The sequence below is a fragment of the Megascapheus bottae genome, chromosome 12, assembly GCF_031878675.1.
Source record: "Megascapheus bottae isolate mThoBot1 chromosome 12, mThoBot2.hap1, whole genome shotgun sequence".
NCBI lineage: Eukaryota > Metazoa > Chordata > Mammalia > Rodentia > Geomyidae > Megascapheus > Megascapheus bottae.
Window position 1 is genome coordinate 33,636,262 of NC_143520.1, and position 19,900 is coordinate 33,656,161.

General features: G+C 36.6%; 1 protein-coding gene across 1 annotated transcript in view; it reads left to right on the forward strand.

Annotated features, from left to right (window-relative positions):
* The window catches only part of Qtman (queuosine-tRNA mannosyltransferase), a 285,302-nt gene extending 274,617 nt beyond the window's left edge, over window positions 1–10,685 (forward strand). The window contains 3 exon segments of the mRNA XM_090342867.1: window positions 1,973–2,043; window positions 2,753–2,844; window positions 7,505–10,685. Coding sequence (XP_090198993.1) covers window positions 1,973–2,043; window positions 2,753–2,844; window positions 7,505–7,588 — 247 coding nt within the window. The 3' untranslated portion in view covers window positions 7,589–10,685.
* Window positions 10,686–19,900: the final 9,215 nt, after the last annotated feature.

Below are 19,900 nucleotides of genomic sequence, written 5' to 3' on the forward strand. Positions count from 1 at the left end.
AATTGTATTATTGCCATGAGATGATATTTTTTCAAAATAACAAAATATGAGAAACTTATAAAAATGGGATGTGTAAATTTTGTTTTAAATATTACAGCTTTGTTCATGTATTGTAAATCATAGTCCTGATCTAAATAACATATATAATAAGATTTCCTACTTTGACAAGTCAAAAAATATATCCAAATGAAATAGTGGTTATTTCCTGATGAATTAGAAATGTACCTATGTATAATTTACAACTAAAAGTTGAAATCCAAAATTTACACTTTTTTCTTCCTATATCCAATAATTCTACTCTCATCTTAGTGTGGGGATATTTTAATTAGCAAAGGTTTTTTGGACATGGTATGATAACTACGTGTATAATGAATCAAAATGTAAGCTGGGCTGTGATTTTTCTTTCGGGGAACAGAATACTTGAATTCAAATCCATTATTAAAAAACAGATAACATGTGCACTCTCTGAAATGCCTGTGACTTCATTCTTTTGATTTTATGTAATTACAAGAGAATGTTCCTGTGTGTTTGCTTTTCTGTTGGCACAGTGTTTAAAAACCGAACATCTTTGGATAAAGTGCATATTTTCTTGTGGTTCATGAAGTATTTTGCGGGTTTATATGCTAAAAAGTTTTCTTAATCTTTTACAGTACAGTACAGTGTGGCTCATATATGTGTTACAAATTTCTATATGTGTGCCACATGTGTAGGAAAAATATTAGCTATTAATTTGGATTCTGAAACCAATAATTTGTATCTTTCTACTACTGTTGTTACTTTGCGAGTCTCTTAATTCTCAATCAAAACTTTGAGTCCAGTATTTCTCCAAATTTTCAGCTCAAAGCAAATACTTTGCCTCTAAACTAATTTGTGTAGGGTAATAAAATACAGAAAACATCACCCAGTTAAAAACAGTTTAAATTTCATGTACTTTGTCACTGTAAATAAATGGTAAACATTGACATGACTTCAAATTAATTCTTTGGCTGAAAAATAATTTTGCAGTTCAGAATAAATTCTGCCTTTGGTCAACATTTTGGATGCAATTCAAAGTTTTTCATCAAATAAACATATTATAAGAGAATGTTTTGTATTTCACTGCATAATTTCTAGCCAACAGAAATGGCAGTGATATCTTTAAGGTTTATTACATGTCAGATCAATAGCCATTATGTGATCCTAATACAACCATCTAGAGACAATATCTTTCCTCTACTTAACCCTTCCCATGGTCATGTACATAAACTTTCCATAGGTGTCTGTGTGGGGGAGAAATCTCACGGTGCAAAACTTTGTCATTTATTTGCCTAATAAATACAATTTTACTTTCTTAATACAATGCAAAGAAAGTGTGGCTGAATTTTTAGCCAAAAAAATCAAAATCTTCTTTAAAGTAATCTTCCTGAGGTTTTTTTATGAACAAAGAAAAAGAGTTACATTTTACATGATAGCAAATTGTTTTAAAGTGTGAGCTTAAAATGAAATACCCCATCACAACAGCTTGTAATTTTTTTTCTGCTGTTTTTAAAATGCCTCGATCATTTCTATGGCTTCAATGCTAACGTTAAGTAATTGCTATTTTATTTAAACATTTTTAAGTGAACATTCTGAATCTTTGCAGCATTATTAAGAAAAGCTGTCCATACTTTATCATGTTGTTACATGTGTTTATCTGCTGATTATAAAATGTGTTAAACAGTATTTTAAAAACAACAAAAAAATACAGCGCTGAGCTTTGATTAATTCAGTGAACAAAACATATGCTGTTCGTTCTGTTCTATGAAATTTGTATATGATCAATAAAATCTTTTAAAAGAGGAACTTTGACTTTTAGGAGTGTACTGCCACCCTTCTTTTTTGTCCCAGTCAATTCTGAGCTCACACTCTTAGTTTAGACAAATAGAACCACTTTCTGTCTATGATGCTAATAACTTTTTAATATATTTGTATCTTCTTTCTGAAATTTCTCTAGGTTGGAAGCTGTGTACTGTGGTTGTTATCCACTTTGTCCCAAAAACTTGGTGTATCCTGAAATATTTCCAGGTAGCTGCATTAATATACTGTAGTCTTTGTTGTGATTATTTAATACATGATTCATGCTAATTTAGAAAGTTTGAAAATAAACTTAGGCAGGAGCAATTGTTTATTTGGCAAGTCAACATGTTAGTGTTAAGGAAAATTTTATGTGTTTTAATACATTAGAGTAAGCTTATATTTACCATCTGTTCTTTTAAGATAACAAAAAAGCAAGTTTTCAAATAGCATTCTTCATTGTTAGCATACACATCCCATAATGATAGATTTTTATAAGCAGGTCAGTGTAGCTCCACCAATTGCTTACAGATTTTTTTTAATGATATACACAGAAAAAACTCAAGGACTGAAAGTCACACCAAATTATTTAAACAATTGACTAGTTAATAATATGCAACTGTTGTTACAGGGTACATACTGATATAGTACCAATTCTTTGAAAAAGCCCTCATCACTAAATATATCACATATGCATTGTGTTACACTAGAATAATGTATTTTAATCACCCAGAGGAGATGTCTAAACAGCACAACTACACAGTCTTATTTAGCATTAAACATCCTTGTGAGCTGAGGTAACCTTATAAAATCATGCTTAAATAATGTAAAACATGAGGCGGCACAGAGCAATATGCATTTTTAATTAGTAAAGTGACTAATATCGAGTGTGTGCTTTGAGGTTTTTGTTTCATTAAAAATGTATCTGTTTTTCCTGCAGCTGAATATCTGTATTCTACACCTGAACAGCTTTCAAAAAGACTCCAGAATTTCTGCAAGAGACCAGATATTGTAAGGAAACATCTCTATAAGGTAGTTGAGAAGAGATTTACATGGCATAAATACTATATTGAAATACAAAGAAAAATCTTTAAGAAAAACATTTAATTAACATCCCAATGTTTAAAGGAAACTTGCTAGGAAGGGATATTAGTTGTTACACTAACAAGGATTAATTAAACTGGATGCCAGTTGTATTAACCTAGGTCTTATGAAATACGTGCACTTAATGCACAGTACATGTTTTTTTTTTAATTTATTGTTTTCTAAGATGACTGTCCTTTACATTTAGCCCAAGAGGCTTATAAAAATGAACCTGGATTAATGTAACTCATTAGTTTAAAAGGAAGTAAAGGAGAGATTCTACAATTATACTAATGAGGACAAGCCTTTCTTCCTATCATAATGAAATCTTTACTCCTCAAAAATGCAGGTGAATGACATTAGTGAAGTTTGGTTTTTCCTTTGTGAACTACTATAAAGATGACTTTCAAAAGGAATATTCTCTGGTCTTGGTTAATAACATGACATAAAAGTCCTCAGTTTGTTTAGAGTTAAGACTGTCAGTCTCATCTGTGAGTGGCAAAAGCAATAGGAAAATAGCATATATAAATAGCATCATCATTTAGCCCCCTCCTTTGTTATCCTGCCCCGTACATGAATCAAAAATGTTAGATTGTTGAAATAGCCACACAAAGAGGCCCTACTAAAGCTCAAGGTAATTGAGGTGGGATAAATCTGCTTTATGAGTTTCAAAGGTGGCTCTAGGCCATGAATAATATCCTTTTATATTCTTTGAATGTAACATCTTCATTTTGCATAAATCAGTATAGGTACAATCTAGAAGTTTTATAATCTAACAATTTAATTTTCCTATGTTGTTATATAACCCTCTATATAAAGTACAGTTCTCTGCCTTTTATTTCTCTTTCATCATGGCCTAAGATACATATTTACATAGTGATACATCAAAACATGACTTTGTTTCTCCAGGAAACAGTTAAACTTCAAGAAAAAGGGAGAGGACCAAAAATGCAATTTAACACCCAATTTCAAGCTCATTATCTTTCATTGTCTATTAACTTGGCAATGGTTCAGAAGGTAGCTCATAATAGTTTAAAATGCTGACTGCACACTTCCAGGCTTCAGGATCACTCCGTGAGTCAATCCCATTGTATCATCTACACACGAAGCCTCACAGAGAATACAGGCCTGCAAGGTTTACCCCTGTGTTTCCTCATTTTCAAAGTGCAATAGCAGTTTTGTCTGTCTAAAACACACACTGGATAGTTTCTCATGAGATAGTCAAAATGAGTGATTATGAAAATTAAAGAAATAGTCATTATTAATTGATGTATTTTGTGCACATGACAAGAACCTATTTTTTTAAAAAAGTTCATACTTTCATTGTTTCCACTGAATTTTTGGTGAAGTATTTACAAATGTATTTCCACCATCAAAATTTATTAGTTTTGTTTTTTAAGTGTTGCTTTAGATTAGGCCTGGTTAACTTTTTATTCTACATCTGTGAATTTTTAGCCATTTTAAAAGTTACTGCAACAAGTTGTCTCTAATGAGAAAAGAAAGAAGCTGTCCTGTTGAAATATTTTAATATAATTGCTGCCATAACATAGATGAAACAACTTCTGGGAAAATTCTGAAAGTATGTTTGCATAAAGGTTTGATGTAAATATACAAAATTCTTCATATAACTTAAGATTACCTATGCTTTAAGAATTACTTCATTGAGTCATTACATGCTGCTACATGCATATATTTTAGGTTGTTTATCACAAAATCCTCCATCTATATGTTTTATAAATTAGTAATTCATGCATAAGCATTTAGAAAAAATTATTATGCATAATTTAAGCATTTTGCCATAGATTTTTAATTATGATTCTGTAAATGCTTTCATGTATGTCCTCATTCAGGGGTCTTAGTGATTTTGTATCTAAATCTTAATCTTTAAAATCAAAGAAATTAGTTCAAAATTATAAATGGTTGAGAGCTTTATCATACAGTTATTAGGAAAAACTGTCATGTAGCAAGTCATAGAGTCAAAAATTGTAGGAAGAAGCAGAATTGATTTGATTTTTAGAAAAAAGATTTTTTAAAAAAATAATGACTTCTAAAGATACAATAAATAATGATCCTTTTTTCATCTTATATTTTGTAAAAATACACACGTGTTGTAACATTTTCTTTCCTTACACACGAGAGAATTATGTTCTCCAAAGTAATTTTTTACCTCTTTTTTAAAATATTTTTTAAATTTTCTCTCTTTTGTTCTCTTTTTTAAAATATAATTGAAGAGGATCTCTTGTGTGCTCTGCAAAGAGAATATGAGGCTTTTATAAGATTTATTCCATTGGACAGTGCTGTTTGCTTTTATATGCCATATGCTTCTAAGATCTAAAAGTATAGAATGTCGCTGAATTCTTTAATTTGTAGGTTTTAACAATTTTACACCTTATTCTTTTTTGTTGTTAAAAGTTTACATTTTAAAATCATTTCAACTCCTTTTCATATAGAGTTCACTTTAGGATAGATTTTTTCATATGGATTCACACTTAGAAATTTAATGACTAGAATGAGGCTACTAACACTTGGCTTTCTTCTCATGTGAGGCATTATACTTTCAATATGATGGGTTTTGGGGGGCTATAACTTCATGCAGGATTTTAAACAGAATGCTTGTTACTGAAAAGCAGAAACAGAATTTACTTTTTTCCTTAAAGTGACACCTTTCACTACAGATTTCTGTGTCCATTATTTCTCACCTGAAACTATTCCAGTACTAACATCTATAAATTTGTGTGTATTCAAGTGCCCTCTCTTGTCTGTGCTGTCTCTGTCTCCCTCTGTCTCTATCTCTGTCTGTCTTTCTTTCTCTCATATACACATGCATTTTCTTAAGATATCTTTTAAAAGAAATCCAATGTATGTACAAGTTAAATGTCTCTTAATCTTAAAAATCTAAAATTACTTCCTAAAATCCTGATTATAATTTTCTTACAGCTTTTAAGACATGCCCTTCTCCCTGTTAGATACATGTGTTGACCATCTAATTGCATAGAAACAATTTGTTGCACTTTGTCCACTCTTAGATACTTACACTTTTCTAGAACACACCTTTAGAAGTCATAGATTGACTTACATACTAACCCTAAGGAAGTTTGTCTGTATCATGAAGTTGTCATTTTTTTGCGACCCTTTTACTGTGTGATTTTTAAGTCTTGAAATTTTTTGCCCATTCTTTGAGCTTAGCGCTTAATTTTTAACAGTCCTTTATTATATTATTTTTAAAGGTTAAAAAAGAACAGTCTTCTGTTAATAATGTTGAAAATAGAGCTAGAATATGTACATATGACCCAGTTTTAAGAGATATACATCACTTGAAATAACAGAAGGATTGTGTTCTAACCCTGTTTACCCTTTACTTTTATTTACAAACTGAACCAAAAAGGAGTGAAATAGTATCCTTTATTTGCATTTTGAGAATGACCTGGAGTTTTTTAAATGTTTTTCAAATGATTTTTCAGCTTGATTTTTAGTTTGTCTTCCTCTTCAGATATTGCAACAGCGCAAAAAACTTTATAATTTTTTTCTAATTTGGAAGATAAGAGAATTTTCAGATTTCTGCCTAAAACTAATTCCAAACAATTATTAAGCTTATAATTCAGATGAAATGCCCAGAAAAGCCATTTGTGGTTGTCTTAATTATGTCAGGCTACATCTATCTGAACCATAGCCAAGCCACTTTAAATTTTTTTCAAGAGATGGATTGCTTTAGAGTCCCCTTTTAACACTTTATGAACAAAGTGTTGCTCACCGGTATCAACACTCCAAAGTCCTTACTTTCTCATTGAAAATGAAAACTTAAGTGCTTTTGACATTTTCAGGACTAAAGTCTCTCAATTATACCAGCAAAATTGAAGGGAAATTATCAGTCCTATGTCTACTTTCCTCCTCTCATTCCCTTGCTTTTTCACTTCCTTCTCCCTGGATTTTTATTTATTTTGGTTTTACTTTGTCCAAATGAAAAGAAATAAAGAAACTCTTAGTACATTAGGTAGGCTTTGGTCTATTTTAGATCAGTTTGTTTTTATCTTTTTCTCTTCTCTTCAGTGTAGCTCTAAGGTAGTTTCTTGGCCTCTCTATGATTCATCTACAAATCTAGAAGAATTTTTTTTTCAATAATAACAGCATTTGCCCCCCTGAAGTAGTGCTAATGAACTAATGAATATAAACCCATTTGTAAATGCACTTTCTAAATTCCATGTAATAGAAATGGCATTTATCATATGTCTTCACTGCTTAAAAGTAAAATTCACATTAGAAAAGGCATATTTTCAAAATATTGTGTAGCTCATGTTTATAGAACTTAAAAGTTGGAAGACAAACGTTTAATAGCAACCATCCATAACATAAACTAGGAAACGCACACACACAGAAGAATGTATTCATTTGTGAAAAATGATAGTAGCTTTTTCCTATAGTTAATAGGGACACTTTAAACCAATCAGAAACTGCGATTTCCTGAGGTGATGGAACTCAAGAACCACTTAGTTGGTGACTTTTTGAAATATAAGTGATGCAAATTTGCAGTATGAATTTTCAGCCTTCTCTCATGTTTCACTGGTTCATGCTTCTTCATTGCTTTCTCTTCCCTCCTTTCCCCTTATTACAGGGTGAAATGACTCCGTTTTCTTGGGCAGCCCTACATGGCAAATTCAGGTCTCTGCTTACAAGAGAACCTAGGGAAGATTTGTGACAGATGGGGCTAAGTCACAAACTTGCAGCCTAAGGCAGAATCCGAAGAACTTTCCAGAGTGTGCCCATATTTACCTGATCAGAGAGAAAAGAAAATCTGCAGAGGAAGCTGAGCCTGGCTGCTTGTCATAGCTGACACAGAGCCATCTGCCACAAACCTGTGGCGGCTTCAGATCTCCAATCCCTGCCACCACCCCAACTCAAATTAAATACAGATTCCTAGAGACGTTATGATGGTTACACATGTCCTCGGCATCACATGTAGGAGACTGTTCAAAAAAAAATATGTGGCCTGTTGTATAACCGCACTCATGTATCCCATATGTGGTGCCACATTGAATTTCCGGTTGAATCCGTTTTTATCCTTTGTACTGGATGACATGGTGCCTGAATTCTTTCTTTTTGCCGACACGATGGCAGCCAAACTGCAGCTTCAAACGCTCACACTTGGCTGGGTTTCTACCTGGGCTGCCAGGTTATCATCGGCGTCTTCTTGTGTCCTCAGAGGGCCACAGGGCCTGAATGAAGGCTCCACATGTGCCCCCAACTAATTGGGCAGCCACCTCAAAAATGTGAGCAAAGGGTTGCTTGAGCATTTTTCCTTTAGCAAATTAATGACTCTCTGGCAAAGAAGTTTTTAAGTGAAGGTATTAATAAGAAATCTGGCAGGTATTCCCATGATTCACGGAGTTACATTTGTATTTAATTAATCTTAAAGAAAGTTGCAAGATAAACAGCTGTAATTCCAACAAACATGGCAGATACAGTCAGTGGAGCCCTCTCACCCATAAAATGAACACAGAGATACTTGTTTTAATTTTTCCAAGAGTCAAAATAGAGAAATCAAAACATTTTTTACAAAACCAGCAATGTTGATTAAAATATTCTTCAAAAATATTTGCATCCGGCAACAAATATAATCTTTGAAAGATGCATCACTCATGATTCTGATAGTTAAGCTACTGTATTTGTTGATATAAACATGTTTTAAGTGGCTAGATTGTAAAATAAATTTTTAATAAAGTGCCCACTGCAGTGTTTAATTAGCATATTCATTTACATAGAAGTATGTGCATCTATCTGTATATTTCTCACTGAACATTTTCCTTGTCAGAGACAACGAATACAATTGTTTCTTTTCTGGATGAATGTGGATCTGTTTTGCAAATGTTTGTAAGATATTATGACATTTCCAAGATTTTCTTTGCATTCTGGGAAAGCAGGAGGTAAACATTTGTAGTCATTAAGGTAAAGTCTGTTGATAAACCATCTTCTGTTTACTGACAGGTAAATTGTAACTTCCCTGGCTTTTGAAATAAATACCTTTTCTGCATTGCACAGTGAGGACCCACCAGGGAGAAATGACCAGATAAGGGGCAATCCTGGCTTTCTGACTTCCAGAAGATCGAGTATTCTACCAAGCAACTGAGACAGACCAGGCAATAGCACTAAAGTCCAGTAGAGTCAATGTAATGTGAAGTAAAAGCAAAAGCAAGAAATAGGTGACACTTAGGGAGCAAAGCATAACCTTCAGGACAGAGAGGCAGCCTTGCAGACCAGTGAAAGTCATTCAGTCTATGAGGCCTCAGATTTCAAGACAGGAAAAAGCAGAAACAACACACTTAGTCTTTGAACACATTCCTCCCCACATCCAGTATGACATCCATAGTATGTGACGGGTTACCACATCACTAGCCTCTTACAATCTGGCAGAGGTGCCTCATTTCTGAGCCAACTGAAGACATATAAATATGAATAAGAAGTTCATAGATACTTCTCTTGGGTAAGGTTGTACTTTATGCCCTCTAACGAGATGTATCACAGATGACATATTCTAAGATAATACAGATCTTGTAGCCAAGAAACAATGCTTCATTTTCCTGTGCTTTTTTATCCTGAAAATATTATGATAGACAAAGATTCCATATGCACAACTATCCATATGTTTCTTTACCCACTGGTGGAGGAAAATTAAATATTTTTGGAGAGTACATTCAAAATATATAAATATAATCCTAGTTTTGTACTTTTATTGTTTTAAAATAAATCAGCAAGTCATCAAAATCTGACAAAATGTCTAGGGTTAACTGCCCAACATTTTTTCTTTTTTTCCTATATTAAATAATGGGAGTTTCAGACTTTAGCCTATTTTTTATGACATGTTGATCCATAATGCTTCAAAAGACAGATCTCAACCCAGATATTGGTGGCAGACCTATAATACTAGCTACAAAGAACTCTTGAGATCTAGAGGACTACAGTTCAAATATAGTCTGAGCAGAAATGTTTGTGAGACTCCATCTCCAAAAATAACCAGTAAAACCCAGGCTAGAAACATGGCTCAAGTAGTATAACATCTGAATAAGCAAGCTGAGCAAACTCAAGGCCATGATTTCAAGCCCAGTACCAGTGTGGGCAAGTCAAAGACCTTTCTCAAAAAGTTACTAATTCAGTAAGTAGCCTACAAAAACAGTTAACTTTAAATGGTTTTTCATTCTTAATTCTTCACACAGGTCACACAAAGTTAGCTGTTGCTGCACATTAGTGGAAACCCTTTGCCATACAAAGCTGCATAGATAAATTTCAACACCTTGAAATGCATCTGGAAACAAAGATTTCATTTTATATAGGAGGTGTTAATTATATTTGATATTTTTAAAAGTAAAATCTGTTTTTGAGAAAGCATCTGCTACCCAGAAATATGATGAACCTCAAAGGAAATTTAAGTCTCAAGATACTTTCTGTTGGTGATAGAATGAAGTTTTAAATGATTGTGCCTTAATGCTGATATATTCTGTAATTCTTATTCTTATACAATCTATTGATAAAGATCACTTAACTGCCTTTCTGTTTCAGTGGCAAATTGGTCAGTATTTGTTATCAGCACTTACATTTAACCATGAAGAGACTGTATTCTAGGCCTTCAACTTAAATGTGTTTCAATTCCAAATCTGAACTGAGACATAGGACAGCAAATACTATGCCCCTTCACTTCATAGCTATTCATTCAGATGTACCTAGGAAAGTTTTAAAGCTTACACTCAATTTCTACTCCCTGCTCAAAATTATGTAATTATGTGATTCCTGCTTGAATAAAATAGGCCTACTTTATAATAATGGCTGTTGACTTTTCAATAATGGCTACTTTGGAGGAGTTAAGGTAGAAAGAAAAGGATTATATGTGAGGGGAGTCACATTCACTGTATAGTTAATCTGTTTCTTAAGCTAGGTATACAGAAGCTTATTACTACACATTACTTTATGGCTTCTAACATGTCTTGAATGGTATTAATAGGTGTAGCTTTTGATAGGAGCTATGAATGCTTTGGGAAATTAGTTTTTCTAGCATTCCATTCTTAACATATCTTTACTTGATAATTATTGATTTTATAAGAAAACTGTTCCCTTCAGATGATGATAGAAGCCACTATAAAATTTTTGCATGAGACTTCCTTAGTGGGGCATCAGTGGTTCACTCCTGTAATCTTAGCTACTCAGAAGGCTGATATCTGAGGATCAGGGTTTAAAGTCAGTCTAGGCAGGAAAGTCTGTAGACTCTTATCACCAACTAACTACCAAAAAAGCCAGAAGTGGAAGTAGAGCCATGACTCAAATGGTAGAGTACTAGCCTGGAACAAAAAAAGTTCTGGGATGGGCTGGATGGAGTGCCTAGTGGTAGAGTACTTGCGTAACATGCATCAAGTCCTGATTTTATTCCTCAGTATCACATACACAGAAAAAGCCAGAAATGATGTTGTGGTTCAAGTGGTAGGGCACTAGCCTTGAGAAAGCCCAAGGACAGTGCCCAGGCTCTGAGTTCCAACCCAAGACCAGCACAAAAGAAGAAATAGAGGAAGACTTCCTGTACTTACCAAGAGCCAAAAATATCACTTCAACAGTGAAACAAGTCATAAAACAAGTCATACAAATCAGGCTTGAAAGTCTGTCAGTTCTTTGGGGCAAGAGACTGGGTGGTGGGGAGGATAATAATTGATCATTTCTATCTGATGCCTGTGGCACTACAAATGCAATGTGGGCAGCCACATCTGTATAAACTCCTTTTTGAAGGTCACTGGGAAGAGGATGAAGGTAGATGTTAAATAAGCCCAGTGTTCCCATCTTGAAAAATTCTGAGATGCATTTTAGAACATAGAGCACTCAGGGCATCTTAAGGATCATGGGAGAACTCCTTTCTCCTGTGGGGATGAGGAGATGGCTGGTTTTCCATGGCTTTCTCCATCTCTTGTGCATGTTAGTCATCTGGCTTCACAGCTAGAATCTTCACCCTAGAATATAGGGCCAGCACGTCAAATATCTTTACTTATCCTCTTTCATACATGATGATCTTGAGTTTCATCCTAGGGGAAATTCCCAATTATCTTCATACACTGATAAAAGGAAGCGATGACTTTAGGAGATGATAATCTAAAATGCGTGAACTACTCACTCTCCTGTCAGTTACTGTTTAAATAGCACATAGGATATAGAGTGTAGTTGTAACTCTTAATAGGAATACATAGTTGCATAACCTTCCTCTAGTGTAAAGTTCTTTGTTTTGAACAGTTAATGTTCCCTATATCACTCACAATGAGAAAATTAAAGCTTCATACACTGGCATATTTAGAGCATGGTAGTGATTCAAAATGACAATGTAAGCCTTTGTACAAAGGAAAGCAGAGATGCTGTGGCACACATTGTTGGTATCGAAATGGATATAAGAGACCATAAATTGTGGCTAGTGCATTAAGTGTTTTTTATAACTACTGTTCTGTTTTTAGGGAAGAATTCACTTGTATATTCTATCACATGCTCACCATTCCCTGTGCCTTTCAGTATTCTAAATCATGTATTTGAGTAAGCTTCCCAGTTCTCTTAGTAAGCATCTGCTTTAATGACCACTCTATCTTAGATACAGGAGAATGGAGAGCTTGTAAAAAAAGCATTGATCTGGGGGCCGGGAGTTTGGCCTAGTGGTTAAAGTGCTTTCCTAGCATGCACGAAGACCTGGGTTCGATTCCTCGGTACCACATACATAGAAAAAACAAAAAAGCCAGAAGTGGTGCTGAGGCTCAAGTGGTAGAGCTCCAGCCTTGAGAAAGTCCAAGGACAATGCTCAGACCCTGAGTTCAAGCCCAGGACTGGCAAAAAAAAAAACAAAAAAAAAAAAAAACAAAAAAAAAAACAAAAAAAAAAACATTGATCTGTCTTCTGTCTTGAGTCCTGTAAGGGTGGCAGGAAGTCAAGAAATCAGACTTTGTGGGATCATTTTTTTGGTTGTAGTCATTTCCATTGGTCAAGACTACCCCTTAGAAAAGGGGAAATATCCCCTATACCTATTTCTTCTCTTTTTTCCTTTCATTATTAGACAAAAACATACCAGAATGCTTTTTTTTCTTTTGGTCATGGGTCTTGAACTCTGAGCCTGAGGGGTTCAACTCATCTATCACCCTTCTCCTGGACCTGGGCATTGTTCCTGAGTTCTTCACCTCAAGGCTACTGCCCTACCCCTTGAGCCACAACACCACTTCTGCTTTTCTTTTCAGGTGGTTAATTGGAGATAAGAGTCTCTTGGACTTTAGTGCCCTGGCTGGTTTTGAATTGTGATCCTCAGATCTCAGCCTCCTGAGTGACTAGAATTACAGGCATGAACTACCACACGTGGCAACTTGAACACATTTTGCTCAAGGCTAGCACCCTGCCACTTGAGCCACAGCACCACTTCTGGCTTTTTCTGTGTATGTGGTACCAAGGAATTGACCCAGAGCTTTGTGCATGCTAGGCAAGCACTCTACTCCTAGGCCAAACTCCCAGACCTGCTGCTAATATCTTACTGTAGATTTTGTTTATATTTATTGTAAAGTGAAATACATGGGTACAGATATAATTAAGGTAATGAGTACATTTCTTTTTTTATTGTCCAGGTAATGTAGAGAGGGGTTAGTTACTGCATTTCTTTTTTTTAATTGTATTTCAATGTTGGTGTAAAGTATAGAGGGGTTACAGTTACATTTCTCAGGTAGTGAGTACATTACTTCTTCTCATACCCCCTCTCATGTTTTTCTCCCACTTTCCCTACCCCACCCACTCCCAACATTTGTTTTTACATGATGGTTTTTTAAATTGTATTTTTTTGCCAGGATAATATATAGAGAGGTTACAGTTACATTTGTCAGGAAATGGGTACATTACTTTTTAAACTTTGATAACCCTTCTCATGTTTTTGTCCTCATTTCCCTCCAATTATCCCCCTCCCAATCATCTTATTTTCTCCCTTCCCTTCCCTATTTCAAGTAAACAAATAAACATGTATGAAATATACCACATAACAAAGTCAGATACAGTAACTACATGAGATTAACCATAAGGGGAAAAAAGAAAAATAATTTCACATGGTACATTAAGAACAACACTCACAAAGATAAACCTCTTGTTTCCAGATCCTAGAGTTCATTTCATTTAGTCTCATGGTTTCTGTCATTTATAATAATTAGTACACATCTAGGATTCTCCTAGCAGAGGATCATAATAGCCTAAAAGCTATGTGGATATGGTCATACAGGATGAGACTAAATAACATGATTTATTTTATCTTATTTTATTGTCTGGGTGATATGTAGAAAGGTTACAGATACTAAGGTAGTAAGTATATTACTTCTTGAACATTGTTACCCTTTCTCATGTTATTCTCCCACTTTCTCTCCCCCATCACCTCTCAAGTTGTAAAGTTTCAGCATATTATCTTGTGAATATCACTGTTAAACTTCTTTTTAAGCAGTGAGTTACCCCCTTCCTCATTGTCTCCTACTCCCCACATATACAAATTCCCATCCCCCAAGTTGTAAAGTTAATTTCCAACATAGTATCTAGTGACTAACACTGTTGCATTGGTTCACCCTTTGATTTATGTCATTTAGGTCCATTTGGACCTATTTGTATTCTAGTAATGGAAAAGAAATTAGTTTTTATTTGAAAATTCCTGACTCTATGGCACCTGTGATGGTTTGGAGCAACTAACTTTCCTCTGTTGCCTTGAAAATCACTAACTGATTAATTTGCTCATCCACATGGATATACGGGTAGAAAAAGCCTTACTTTCTCACCTGGGGCAAAGGGCTGAGGAAGGAGCAGGTGGCAGCAGCATCTTAAGTTGTGTGGTATTGGGCTTGCTGTCTCTCATCCCCATACATAACCCAGAAATTACATTCTGAAACTTACTTTTCCAGAAAGAAAAGGAAGGGGAGGGATAACTTAAAAAGAAGATACTTGTAATATGGTATTAGACTGTAATTCATAGGGAAATTTATGCCTGAGATATGAATTTCTGAAAATAGGGGTTTTTAGAGGAAAACAGTGACACATCCTTAATTATAGAGTAATAAATACCAATGGTATATTATCTCCTGATATTTCCTTACACAGATATCAAAGCATGCAGCTGTTTTTGAAAACTGATAATCAAGTACAATATAAGTACATTACATCTTTTACTTACAACACACCCTCCAACCAAGCAACATCATGGAGCACTTAACGGTGAGAAGCAGAGCTACATAGTCGAAAACCTAGCTGAACAAATTAGCTTTGAATTGTAACTTAAGACTGTAGTCAAACCAAAATGCCTGTCCTTGCCAGGAAAGACATTCCAAAGGCAAAGAGCATGCCAAGTAAAAAGCCTTTGGTTCAGGATTATGGAGGCAGTTCTGAAAAGCCAGCATAACTTAATGATCAATCAGGAAAATATAAAGCAGTAACTATACAACTGAAGAATGCATAAAAATTGTACAAAGCATTAATAGCAGAATAGGGAGGTCCAATTGGATTTTACCAGAAAGTATTAAGCTCTTAGAAAGCTGCATTTATTGCCTTCAATCCAGAAGAGGGAGGAGGAATAGGAAACATAGTCAAAGAAAAGTATGTGAACGAATGTGGGGGGTAGAAGAGGAAATGAAGGTTAAACAAGGCCGATACGATTCGGAATAAAAGGGAGGGAGGGAAGGATAAGGAGCCAGCTGCAATTACTAAATGCTACATTAAGAAGAGCTGAAATTGAGAGGGGGAGTTCTGGGTATTTTACTAAGTGGATTAATGGCCTCTTCCTTGGGTGTCTGAAGTTACAGATTCTAATTTATTTGGTGCAGGGATTTATTGTGAAATTCTTAATGGGGAGGAAGGGATAAATAAGGACACTTACAAGCACTTAAGCAGTGTTTGAATCCATAGACAACAATCACCAACAAATATTTGAGTCCATGACAATAGTAAATTGAAGGGTAGGAAGAATACATTAAAAAAGAAAGAAAGAAAAAAAATAACCAAGACCCCCCAAAAAAAATCCCAGGTGGATTTTTGAATGAAAAGAAATAGTTTTACTGCCATTCTCCTTTCTAGACCCATTAAAATAATAAATCATAACTGGCATTTAAAAACCTTGTCACGAACATCATTTATTCATACTAAAATCTGTGCTGTTCTTCAGTGAGTGGTAAGAACACAAACTAGCAACAACTGGCCTAAATCAGTGGGTACAGGAGGATTTACTCAAACACAGGAACACTATAAGAAAAAGAAAACTCTTACTTTTTTTTGTCTTATTTATTTTACTGAAGGATAAATCCAAAAAGTGGAGAGGGTGTGGCTAAATCACAAGATTACATGCCTAAGAGAAGATTGTTTAATGTTTCTCTAAATACATATCAGCAGAGAAGGGACTGAAACTTTGTGTGGTTTGTGTTATTTTGTTAATGTACTAATCAACTCTTTGAAAAGGTGAGAAAGAAGGTTGTCTGCCTTCTACAGTTAAAGAAACTTTGTTGTCTTCTCATGCACATTGTGCCTGGCTGTCATCTGGCTGGAGTCCAGTCCACAGACAACTTGGTTCAGGCATTTGCCTGGCCAATCATGTCAGGATCATTTAAATTGAAATTATGGATAGGAAAGTATTTAAGAGTTAGTGATATGTGGCTATTAATCTTAAATGCAAATGCTATTATTTGGGGTGTGGGCAAATCACTTAACTGGAACCACATGAAAAAGCACTTGGAAAATTTTTTTACCCCCTGTGATGTGGGGGAAATGGCATTGGTGAAAAACAAATACAATTGAAAGATGGGAAAACATTTCCAAGGAGGAAAATTAGTAAAAATGACTAAGTGGTATGTCCTTGTTGTCTTCAACCTGGTGTATCTTTCCATCCACTGAAAATAAACAGATTGCTAACAAAGAGACAAGCGCATTAGTTCTAAAGCTGACCTGGCAACAACAGGGAGAAAATACTAGAAAATACTAAAGGATGCAATGTGCAAGCGTGGCTCTGGGTAATCAGCTGAGGTCATCTGTTCCCTAGTTTTTTAGTGTTAAGCAAGGAGCCGGCATGAGAAAAGGCTTGTGGTGTGTGAATGGCTTTCGAAGGCCTCAGTTTTAACACTTGCTGTGGAATTCAGGACATCACGAAGTCCAACCTGTATGGTATTACCAGAGACAGGGTGGAAATTGTTTTGAGATCATGATTAATTAAAAGGAAAGGAACCAAAGCAGACATTTCTCCTCCCCTTTCCATTTGAGCCACAGTGCCATGAAGAACTTGAGCTCCCTGGTGCTTGCAGCTCTGCTGCCTGGCTTTCTGGGGGTTTGGCTTTTCCCCTTGTGTTTCTAATGCGATGATACCAAGCCAATAAAATGGAATCTACAAAACTGCACAAACAAAATGCGTGCGTTGTGAGCGTGTGGTGCGTTAGGATTTTGCTAAAGATAATAAATCGCAACACTTGAAACACCAAAATTTAAAACTTAAAAATGTATGAGTAATGAAGTTTTGAAGAAGCAAAATGTACTCGAACAGACTATTTATAATCTCTTTCTGTACGAGGTTCCCTAGACCTCAGCAAACTGTCCTCCTACACCATGAAGCTGAAGCTGTACAGCTGCGATCCGGCCCCGGGCACCACCTACTCGGAGGCACTATCTAATGCATTTTTACATTTACACACATTATAAAAGGGGAGGGGTGAGCTAGAAGACCCCCTCCTCCTTCCCCAGCGCTGTGTTTCCTTTTGTCGAGGCCATCAGCTGACACATGGAAAATGTGTCTGGGTTTTGTTTGCCTTTAATCTGTAATTAAGGGTCCCTTGTCTGGGGCTTGCTACTAACTCTTTTCAGCTTCCCTCCCTACCTCTCGGGTCTTCCGCCTTCGGTGGGGTCTGGCCCCACGCTAAGGTCTGGGGACTCGCAGGTCTCCCAGATGGCCTGCAGCGCTTGCAGGAGGCAGAGCACCCTCCGCAGGCCCGGGCGCTCCGGTGTCGGAGAGTGTGCGCCTCGGCACCAAGCGCCCCGGCCCCTGCCTGGACCCCAAGCGCGGACTGTGGGAGTACCAGCTGCGCCCACGTTGCCTGCCTCGCACTGACAGCCAACTCTGGAAACTGCCGCAACCTCCCCGGCGCGTTGGCGCTGTCTGGCCGCACCCCGACCCCCAGCCCCTGGCGCTCGGTGCCGCCGCTGTTGTCTTCTGGCGTCCGCGTCCCCAGAGCTAGGTTCCTTAGCGACTAGGGAGCCATCCATGAGCTGTGGCGCCCGCCTCCTGAGCCTGGCTTGGTGGAGTCCAACATGGGTGCAGGGAGTTGTGCACATTTTCTGGGGCAAAAAATTGAGGTCGGGGGCATAGAGGTCACAGACTTCTAAACAACCTGGTTTTCTTAGCGGCATGCGGAGCCGAAAACCCGGGCAGACCGCGAGCTAGAGCGGCAGCTCCGAAGTTTCGGAGCCCAAGAGCTTCAGCCGCCGCCGCCGCGCTCACAACGGTGCGAACTCCCGGGTAAACCCGTGGCGCTGGCACGCACAGCCGACACGAGCATACTGGCGTGCTTGCACACTACCATGCGCCCTGTCCACGCGCTTGCGGACACACACACACACACACACACACACACACACACACACACACACACACACACACTGCAGGTGGCCACGGCTATGCTTGTTGGATTGTGCAAGGCTGGAGATTCCCTTTCAGGCATCCCTAAAGGAAGAGCAGCCAAGGCAGGGCAGAGCCCGTCAGAGTATTCCACGGGACTCCGGAGAGGGACTGCGATGAAGATGTTCTAAGTTAAACCAGACAGAGTGATCTCTATAACCTGCACACGTCGTTATTTAAAAATTCGTCTTTTAAGTAAACTCCGAGAGGAAATGGAGATGGGCCCTAAAGATTCCATAGGCAAAGATTCCAGCTGTACATTAAAAAAAAAAAATCCCCTGTCATTTTAGCACTGATAAACTCAGATTTTGAATGTGAAATCCCATCTCGTGAGAGTGCTCTCTTTTTTATCCCTTTACTCCTGAACTTTCTCTTATATACTTTCTCTTTTTGTCACCAATCTATTCTGAAGGTAGAGAAGGAAAAAGTATTAAAAGAGCATTCAGAGTGAAGACTGTTTAGAAGCGCCACGTGGATTCACCCCTTACTTATTATTAAATTTACCGACACTTTGGGAAGAGGTTTAATATTTTGAAGCTTCTACTTGTTTAAAAAGCCTCTCTCGCAATAGTAGTATTATTTGTCATTATTTGTGTGTACACATTCAGAACAGCATACATAAGAGAAAAATGTCCTTCTTATTTGTTTTCACCAAGGATTTTCCCTCTTTTGACCACATAGATTATACATAATTTTCTCCCTCTTTTCTACCAATTGCCATTGCTGGCAAAAGTAGTGCTTACTAGTGATTAAATACTGACACACTAGCTTCTAAGGTTATGAACACCCCTGATATTAATCACTCCATATCGTCTTCTAAGATTTCAAATATCCCTCAAACTGTAGGTTGAAAGATAGGAGTGAGAGAGAATGAGGGAGGAGGTGACACTGTTCCAAAGGAAACGTCCTCATTACCAATCTCCTGTAACCTTTACTCCTCTGTATTCCTTCTTTACAATATGTTTTTAAAAAATTAAAACAATAGTGATAAGGGTGACTGGACTGGTTGAAATATGAGACAGGCTGAGAGAGGGTGGTCTACAAAAATCCTGAACAAGAACACATGGGAAGTATACTTAGAAGAGACTGTCTGTAAACAATCATAATCAAGGCTTTCAAAAATCATAAAACAGATCGAAATATCTGATTCATTATTTATTCATCACAGCACAACTTCACAAATCTTGAGAATATTGTTTGGAAACCAATTGCCTTCTATTTTGCGCATCACATCAGCAGATGGGTTTCCCTTCCAAACTGTGGCTAAAGGGTTAAAGACATGATTTTAGAGAAAAAAAATTCTTCAGGAAATGACATTAAGAGCTGGTACATTTCCTCTTCTTTCTG